Source organism: Erpetoichthys calabaricus, chromosome 6 (genome assembly GCF_900747795.2).
Source record: "Erpetoichthys calabaricus chromosome 6, fErpCal1.3, whole genome shotgun sequence".
In the NCBI taxonomy this organism is placed as follows: Eukaryota; Metazoa; Chordata; class Cladistia; order Polypteriformes; family Polypteridae; genus Erpetoichthys; species Erpetoichthys calabaricus.
Genome location: NC_041399.2, coordinates 140796963 through 140807172, shown reverse-complemented (window position 1 = coordinate 140807172; position 10210 = coordinate 140796963). Strand labels below are relative to the sequence as shown.

The 10210-nt window shown below is 42.0% G+C and overlaps 1 protein-coding gene across 1 annotated transcript in view; it reads right to left on the bottom strand.

Moving 5' to 3' along the window:
- Positions 1–310: 310 nt before the first annotated feature.
- rreb1a (ras responsive element binding protein 1a) overlaps positions 311–10210 on the bottom strand; it is a 151615-nt gene continuing 141715 nt past the window's right edge. The window contains 3 exon segments of the mRNA XM_051929075.1: positions 311–3143; positions 3675–4067; positions 4070–4429. Of these exon segments, the coding sequence (XP_051785035.1) occupies positions 2716–3143; positions 3675–4067; positions 4070–4429 (1181 nt within the window). The 3' untranslated portion in view covers positions 311–2715.

The following is a 10210-nucleotide window of genomic DNA, read 5'->3' as shown; positions in this document are numbered from 1 at the left end:
GGGGCGCAGATCCTGAGTCTCGAGTCCTCTATCCTGGTTTCTTCTAAACCAATTGGCGATACACAGCATCAGTCTGGTGTTTATTAAGAGACCAAGGGCCAACTGATTTGAAAACTGAAACTGAAAAATACGCACACACCAAGGCACTGGCAACTGGGCTGTTCATTTTAAGGTAAGATTCTGTATGTGGAAAGCACCACCCTGAGTGTCAACTGCACAGTTTGAATCAAGAAATGAGGTTTTGTGACTTATTTGATTAACTTTCTCTTACGGTCCAGATAAATGAAAAATGCAGGTCTCTATGCAGAAGTACTTAATATACCTTTATTGTTTAAAATGTTTGATACAGAACAGCTTACACTTTGAGACTCTGAAGTTCTAGATAATGTAATACAAAGGAGAGTAAAGTACCAATGCATGGCATGCAACGTCCTGTTCAATGTGACATAAACCATTCCGATACACATGTAGCAGCAGCAGTGTAAATTCCCTTTACATAAATACCGGTTAGCAACTTCAAATGTGTGATTTAATGGCGAATCATTGGTTGAACAATCAAACAGATTCCTTCTTGAGTCGAGAAATGAACCTTTCCTTAACAAAAACTGTTAAAACGCAGAGTACAGTGAACAGAAACAGCCACCTTTTCAAAGCAGCTTTGATTTTGTTTTTAAAAGTATATTCACAGTCAAGTGCTTAATGTAGTGATTGAATTATTTTCACAAAAATAATTCTAGTAACTAAAGGATTTATTCATTTTTTTCTGAATCTTGGGAGAAAATTAAAAAAGGAAATTTAGAATATGCATTCTGTAAAAGCCCTGAGAGAGGAAAAAAAAATAAATGGTGTAACGAACAATAATAATAACAACAATAATAATAATAATCATAATAATAAAGGAACAAAATAGGTTAACATGCAACACTAGTCTAAGATTCACCCATAGTTTAACACATGATAAATTTCACAGTTCTTTTTATCTATCTGCAGGAAACAAACAAACAAAAATATTCAAACTAATAATGATGACAATAATGTAAGGAACATCATGAAACCTACTACCAGAAAATAAGAGATAACAGCTTGAAATAAAGCTTCAAATCAAATAGTGATTATTGCTAACAGGATCCCAATTTGACACTGGGAATGTGTTTTTCTTTTTTTGCTCTCATAATCGATTAGAAATATTTTGCAACATACTCGTAAATTAATGGCTGTGCTCCGCAGGCTTTTCCGGCATGTGGATTTCTATCATACACGTATTTGTTTTATATTTGAGGATCTGCATGTATACCTCACCGAAAGTTCATTCCAAGTTTCATTTGCTTTTCTTTTGGTTCATACCTTGTAATGAATTCAAGATTATACAGGCCTTGGTACAGTAAAGCAATACTGTATTGGGTGAAGGAGAAGAGGGTCCTAAGAGCCAAAGCATACTTGTCACTGTCACCCTTCCGTGCTCACGCACCGCGAGGACTGGTCCAGTAAAACCACAAGCTTCTTGCACACCACCTCCCTCAGGATTTACAAAGGCAAAGCAACACTGAAACATGTCATGTACAGCAACACTAGGAAACATTGTTCAAGTACCAATTACAACCCTCACAATAGTGTTCCTTCATGCTTAACAACAAAGCATGTGATCTTGGAAGAACTGGTAATAAGGCTTTAATATATTAAAAAAAAAAATCTATAAAAATTGGAAGACATGACAGTTCTCATTTGCTTAAGTTGGACAAAAATCAATACTTGAACAGATTCTGTTCATAACAATTCATTATGGCTCCTTCCAATTGATTTCTTTCCTTGAAAACACCCTTCACCAACCCCAAGATGTGTCTCCGTCCGTCTGTCCGTCCATCCTCCTCCTTGCCCTTCCCCCGACCTGCAGCATTGTCTCATCCTTCCCCACCCCCCGACAAACAGGCAATTTGTGGTAAATTGGGTGGGCTTCTGCGACAATAACGGGCAAATATTGCCCACGCCTCTCTAGTAAGAGAACACAAATCTCTTATAATTTACTGAAAAGGAACATCACTTAAAAAAAAAAAAAAAAAAACGCACCGGACACACGCTTAACTGAATCCCTGTCCAGGTTATCAGTGTACAGGTTCCAGTCAAGGGTTACAAAGCCCCTCTCTTTTAACAAACACATGATCCTGCAGTCGGGGGAGGAGGGGGAAATCTGAAGGCAGCCTTTTGGGGTTTTCATTTCCTCTCCCCAATCCCCCAACGTGTGTCTGGTTAGTATTTTAATTATTCCAGTTATGTGCGAGATTATTCAAGCCTTATTTTGCAGTTTCAAACCATACTAAACATTTGTAGCTTCATTTGATTAAGAAAGACTGCATTTAAATACAGTATACATATATATATATATATATATTTTTTTAAAATCATACTAATAGGTAATGTATGCCATTTGCTTAATGCTTCAAAAGTTCATTGTTATCAGGAAATATTTTTAATAAAGGCTAAAAAAAAAAATAAGAGAAAAAAACACCCAAAGATCAAAACAAAAAATAATACATTATATCCATAATACACAGCTTGATAATATCTAGAAAAGTAGTAAGGCACTCCAAACAGATTATAGTCAATTGCATTAGACTTGACGTTTATGGCACTGTTAGTCTCCTTTCACTGAGTCGCAGCAGAATCCATACAGTGCGCGCTCTGCATATTCACAGAAGTTGATTTTGATTTATTTATTGCTTACTCCATGCCCAAAAGCTGTGGCACTGGCTCATTACGTGAAAGGAGGCCACCTAAAGGGGGTTTGCTTTGCTTGTCCAGCACTTCGTGAACAGGAGGGCTCGGAGACTCTGCAGTAGGCTTCAGTCCTTCCTCTGTCCCTCTCTCCGCCTGTTCCGTACTTTTCTCAGCCTTCACAGACGTGCCAACAGTGGCTGCAGAGCTGGCCACTTGCGTCTTATCCAGGGTGGTGATGCTTGTGATTATCTCGCACTCGTTCTCTGACGGAGGGTTGGTGCCACTGTGGGCAGACTCGCTCTCGCTACCTGAGCGGACACCCGACTCTTCCTCTGCTCCTCTGGTCTTCTGGTGGATACGTTGGTGCCGCACCAGGCTATGTTTTAGTGTAAAAGTGCGCTCACATGTCTGGCACTTGTAAGGCCTTTCACCTGAAACAAACAGCAAAATGTCAGTAGATCTTAAGACCCGTTTATACTTTGCACGTCCGCTTTGGTGACTGTGTACCTCCAATTTTGGAACAGTGCGGTCCTATGTGCATCAACTGTGCATGCACTAGACAAGAGAAAATGGGCTCATTTGAGGAACAGTTGTGTGAAGTGATTCATCACTACCTGCACCTATATAATCCACAACAATTAAAGACATACAGAGATAGCCAAACATGCACAAATTCAAGGCGAGAAATCACACAAACCCTGGGAAAAGCTGGATTTTTGTGCAGGCAGAAAATTAAATGTCTACAAGATTGATATGTAAAGGCAAAGAAACGATTTTGGGCGAAAAGCCAGAAGATTCTGCAACCACGCAGTGTTGCGCACTGAACGCTTGTACTATGAACAGAACAGGGTGCAGATCCTCTGTGCCGGTCCTTACATAACTTTGCAGAATATCAGATAAATCAAACTGCCCCAAAACCATAAGGTTTACAATCAGTCACACAAGAGATCTTCCCAACTCACCTGTGTGGGATCTCATATGTCGTGTTAGATCCTGCAAAGACCAGAATCTCTTGTTGCAAACACTGCATATTTTCTTCCTTTTGTCAGCCTTGCTGGTGTTGCTAGCCCTGCTGGTCTTTGGTTCCTTGTTTTCCCTGCTATCGTCATCACTTTTTTCCTCAACTGGTTTCTCTGCTGCGGTGTCTTCTTCAGACGTGCTTTCTATGAAGCTTGAGTTCTCATTGCAGCCCAGCGGAGCTACTGTGGCTCCATCTTTGGTCCTTTCAGAACTTTCTGCTACCTTCTGTGTGGATTCCTCCAAGTCCTGTGTATTTCTACCAGTGCTTGCATCAGAAGACTTCCTTGTTGCAGTCTTTCCACCATCATCATATTCATCTGCCAAATGCACCTTTTATGACGGGCCAAAGTGGTGGCATATTTGAAACTTTTCCCACAGCTGCCACATGTGTGCTTCGTGTCTTCTTGCAAGACAGAGTTACTCTGATCTCCCTCAGATAGTTTAAAGTCAATAAGCTTGCTAGCAAAGTTCAAATCTAAACTTCGGTTGCTATGAGTGTCATCTTCAGTTTCTTCTTCAGGGTTGCTGGAATTAGCAGTGGAGCTCTCTGATTTCTCACCTGTGGCTTCCATGCTAGAGGCCCCTGTCAGTTTCTCCTTGTGCTCCAAAGCTTCAGACTTGGTTTCAACAGGATCTTTTTCACATGATGTTAGATCTAATATTTCTCCTGATGCCAATTCTGGTTCTGACTGGCTCTCTGCGGAAACAAAAAAAAATAAAAAGAAATGGTGAGTTCATTGGACTTGAGAATAGGGAGGAGGTGGTGTTGCTAGTTAGAATGTATATTTTAGGAAATGTCTCTTCTTCCTGCACTACCTGTAGGCACTTTAAAAAGTCCAACTTAGACTGAAAGGTTTAAGAAAATTGAAATTTTTTTCTGACAATTTAAATAATAACAATCATAAATTACTAAATAGTAAGTTGTTAAAGGACAATGCTTATCCCATTCAAACCACTAGATGGTGGTATTTAACAATTTTACAAATTTCCTTCAATGACCTTCCACGCAAGACATTGCAGACATTCTTCATTACAATAACCTCTTAAACAAAAAACTGAGCACTAGGTTAAAAGTTCATGAAAAAAAAAAAAGTATGAAAATATAGTAGGGAATTGCAATTGCACATGCAAGGATAACCCAAAAGTTAGTAAATGTATCGAGGCTTTCCAAAATATACTGATCAAAAAAATTAAAGGAACACTTGGAAAACACATCAGATCTCAATGGGAAAAATCCTGCTGGATATCTATACTGATATGAACTGGGTAATGTGTTAGGAACGAAAAGATGACACATCATTTGATGGAAATGAAAATTATCAACCTACAGAGGGCTGAATTTTAAGACACCCCGAAAATCAAAGTGAAAAAATGATGCAGCAGGCTAGTGGCGTCAGATGGACTGAAACATAATGTCCCAGAGGTGTTCTATTGGATTTAGGTCAGACGAGTGTGGGATCCAGTCAATGGTATCAATTCCTTCATCCTCCAGGAACTGCCTGCATACTCTCTCCATATGAGGCTGGCAACTGTTGTGCACCAGGAGGAACCCAGGACCCACTGCACCAGCATACAGTCTGACAATGGGTCCAAGGATTTCATTCCGATACCTAATGGCAGTCAAGGTTCCATTGTCTAGCCTGTAGTGGTCTGTGCATCCCTCCATGGATATGCCTCCCCAGACCATCACTGACCCACCACCAAACTGGTCATGCTGAAAGATGTTACAGGCAGCATAATGTTCTCCACAGCTTCTCCAGACCCTTTCACATCTGTCACATGTGCTCAGGGTGAACCTGCTCTCATCTGTGAAAAGCACAGGGCGGCAGTGGTGGACCTGTCAATTCTGGTATTCTATGGCAAATGCCAATTGAGCTCCACGGTGCCGGGCAGTGAGCACAGGGCCCACCAGAGAACGTCGGGCCTTCAGGCCACCCTCATGAAGTCTGTTTCTGATTGTTTGGTCAGAGCCATTCATAGGGTTCTGGCAGTGCTCATCCTGTTCCTCCTTGCCCAAAGGAGCAGATACTGGTCCTGTTGAGGGGTTAAGGACCTTCTACGCCCCTGTCCAGCACACCTAGAGTAACTGCCTGTCTTCTGAAATCTCCTCCATGCCCGCAAGACTGCTGGGAGACACAGCAAACCTGGCAATGGCACGTATTGATGTGCTATCCTGGAGAATTTGGACTACTTGTGCACCCTCTGTAGGGTCCAGGTATTGCCTCATGCTACCAGTAGTGACACTGACTATAGCCAAATGCAAAACTAGTAAAAGAACGGTCAGAAAAGATGAGGAGGGAAAAATGTCAATGGTCCCCACCTATTAAACCATTCCTGTTTTGGGGGTCGTGTCATTGCTGCCCCTAGTGCATCTGTTGTTAACTTCATTAACACAAAAGCAGCTGAAACTGATTAACAATCCCCTCTGCTACTTAACTGACCAGATCGATATCCCAGAAGCTTCACTGACTTGATGCTATAATCTGATTAAAAAGTGTTCCTTTAATTTTTTGAGCAGTTTAGTTTATATATTGCTGAAAAAAATAATGAAATTATGTTCAATTGAACAGCAAACAAAATTTTAGTCTAATAAAAGTGAATACTGTGTTCGGTTCCCTTTTATTTAATGTAAAGATAATAATATGTTGTCACACGGCCTGGTAAGTGCTGAGGAAATAAACTCACAAGCCCGTTCAGCACAGTTGACTTGTACCTCTTGATGGTCACTTGTTATTTAAAACTGCAGAAGTAGTGTATTTTGCTATACTGTGTTTATTTTGATACACCACACATATTATGAAGCGGGCCTTAGGACACTGGGAATTACAACCAGTGGTTTCTACAAGACTGCTAAATGGCCAGGTGCTAGTTAAGCTGCTTATCTGTGACAGATTGTATTGTGTAGCTGTGCATGCTGTCAGTTATGTTCAGGGACACAGGTGCAAGCACAGAAGGACTGAAAATGGTGACAAATTTCATATTGTGATGGATGCAACACATTCATGTACAGGAAAACTAGTTAGCTTTACTTGTAAGTAAAAAACAGAAGTTGCTAGATGAAAATTGGGATTTTAGTTGCTGTATGTTGAGGCTGCCATAATCCAAGACCTACTTGTAAGTGTGTATATACATATAGAGTGGATTCAAAGTACTCAGACTTATTCACTTTTTACAAACATTTACGTGTTGTAGAACAAATTTTAAATGGCTGAAAATGTCATTTTTGCCTAAATTCAATAACTCAATGTTAAGTGAAAATGTTTTCAGAAAGGTCTGCAAATTTATGAATAATCAAAAACCAGAAAACTCTCATTCATATAAATATTCAGACCTATAATTCAGTACTTTGTAGAAGCACCTATACTAGCAATTATGGCGTTGATTATTCTTTGGTAAGTCTCTACAAGCTTTGCTCAGATAGGAAGAATGGGATTTGCTGCCAAAATCTGACAGATCTTGTCAAGCTCCATTAGATTAGATGTTAAGCATCTGTAAACTACCATCTTCAGGTCTCTCCACAGATGTTCCATGGGGTTTGAGTCTTGACTTTGGCTGGGCCACTAAAGGGCAGTGAAAGACTTGCCTTGAAGCCACTACAGCATTGTCTTGAATGCATGCTTCAGGTCACTGTTGTGCTGAAAGGATAAGCTGTCACCTGAGTCTGAAGTGGCATGCACTGTAGAGTAGGTTTTCTTCTAGGTACCACTCAGTATTTGGTTACATTTCTCCTACCGTCAGTTCTGACAGTTGTCCTGTCCCTACTGCTGTGAAGCATACCCATAGCATGATGCTGCCACCACCATGCTACACCGTGGGAATAATTAGGTAGATGATAAACGTGTGCCTGGTCTTCGCCCGACATAGAGTTTGAAGTACTACCTAAACAGTTAAAATTCTTCTCTCAACACACCAGAGAATCTTTTCCTCATAGGGCAGTCATATGCCTTTTTACTCAAAATTGGCTTCTACCATAAATATCTAATTAATGGAGTGATCCTGAGATGGTCCTTCCGAATGGTTCTCCCATCTCAGCAGAGGACTTCTAAAGCTCTGTTAGAGAGATCACTGGGTTCTTGGTCATACTTTTGACGAAGACCGTTCTTGCCCGGTGAATCCTGGTGGTTTCAAACTAATTTCCATTTCAAAATTATGGAGACCACTCCTTGTAACATTCAAAGCTTCAGAAATAGTCTTATACCCTTGCTTTGATCTATGCCTCACCACAATTTTATCACAGAGGTTTACAGAGAGATCCTTGGACTTCATGGCTTGGTTTTTGTCATGACACGCAGTTTGAACTGTGGGATTGTATATGCACAGGTTTTTTGAAAATTTTGTCCAATAAATGAAATTTGTCATAATTGGACTCCAATGAAGTTCTAGACACATCTCAAGGATACTTAAAGCAAACAGGATGCACCTAACCACAATTTGGAATGCAAAACCAGTGTAGGAATACTTTCATGAATAAGAAATTTCAGTTTTTGTTTATAAATAAATTTGCAAACTTTTCTGAAAATGTTTTCACTTAGTCATTATGAGTGTAGTATCAGGTCAGGTTGGGATGCATGCACTGGTACAGTGCGTTGCCGCACCCAACACACAATTGTGGTTGGCAATCCCCCAGGCAGACATGTGGTCCAGTCCCCACCCTCCAGAAATGACCCTCTCTCTGCCGCAGCCAGGTGTTACATGTGAGGATCCTGCGAGCTGGATCACTCGCGAGGAATCACGCCACATGACCGTAAGTGCTGTAACTGACTCTCCCCCACAATGCAGATAATGTGCCTCATTCGGGACTCCATGAACAACCACTCATTAGACACAAAGTCAAACCAGTGGTACCCAAGGATTCTCCGAAGAGACATAGTACCAAAACAGTCCAGTCTTCGTCTCAGGTCTCTGGATAGTGTCCATGTCTTGCAACCATATAGCAAGACAGGAAGCAACACTCTCTCCGCAGACAGACACACTGCTGGTGGTTGGGCCCAAGAGGTCATTAAAGGCCTGGATCTTGGTTTTTATCCAGGACACTCGCAAGCCCAGACACTCAGACTCCTCGCTCAGTTTCTCAAGAGCCCCATTCAGAGCATCCATTGACTCCGCAAAGATAACAGCACCGTCAGCAAAGTCAAGATCAGTGAATCTTTCTTCACCAACATTGCCCCACTGCCACTGGACCCCATGACCTTGCCCAATACCCAGTTCATGCAAGCATTGAACAGAGTAAACACACCCCTGACATACACCAGAATCAACTGGGAAAAATGCAGAGGTTCTACCTCCACTATGCACAGCACTCACAGTACCAGTGTACAGGCCAGCCATGATGTCCAGCAACCTTGAGGGGATCCCACAAAGTCTCAGGAAGTCCCAAAGTGCAGCTCGATCAACTGAGTCAAACACTTTATGAAAATCGACAAAGGCTGCAAAGAAACTCTTGACGATATTCATGTTTGCGCTCCATGAGAACCCTCAGCACCAGGATGCGGTCCATGGTAGGCTTCTTGAGCGTAAAACCAGACTGTTCCGGTCGCTGGTAGGTGTGCAAGTGATCACAGATCCTACTGAGGACAACCCTAGCAAGATCCTTACCCAGTAACAAGAGCAGTGTTATCCCCCTGTAGTTGCCACAATCCAGGCGATCACCCTTCCCTTTCCAGATATGGACGACAAGTCCCATTTTCCAGTCACAGTTGGGATGATATCAGTCTCCCAAAAGGTAGCAAAAATTGCTTGCAATGCCAGGAGGACAGCCTTACCACCAACTTGGAGATGTTTACTCAGGATACCACAGATCCTTGTAGCCCCCTACCCTCAGCTGGTTCACCATCTGTGCAATCACAGTGAGATTGGGTGGTTCACAGCTAATTGGAGGATCAGCCTCAAGAATCGTGGACCCAGAGATACCCAATGTCCTAGCCGGAGGATCAGCTTTAAACAGCTTCTCAAAGTAGCCAGCCCAGCAGATCACAACTGCAGTGTCATCTGTAAAGACTGTTCAATCCGTCGCCCTGACTGTGAGTCTCCGAGGAACAGATCTGGACATGCATAATGCTTCGATTCCTCTGTAAGCTGGACGTAGGTCACTTGTTCACAGATTCCTTTAACAAATGCCTTCTTATCTGCTCTCATAGCCCTTGCAGCCATCATCAGTTCCTGGTACAGACCGGAGTTGCTATCAAGCCATGCACTGCGACTCCTCTCGATGATATCCAGAGTGCCCTGCAAAATGAAACAACCTCCTTCTGGGAACACCAGTAACACCAACACAACCCTCAGCAACCTTCAGGGTCTTGTCATGGAAAGTCTCCCACATCACATTAGGAAAGGCAGACGCACCCAAATCCGTAAGTTCCTCACACAAACTGCATGCAAACTCATCAGAAACAGCCTGATCTTGGAGTCTGGCCAGGCCCAGCCTCATTTTCCTAGTAGGTGGTAACCTACTGGATCTAAGCTGGATCTTCAGAATAGC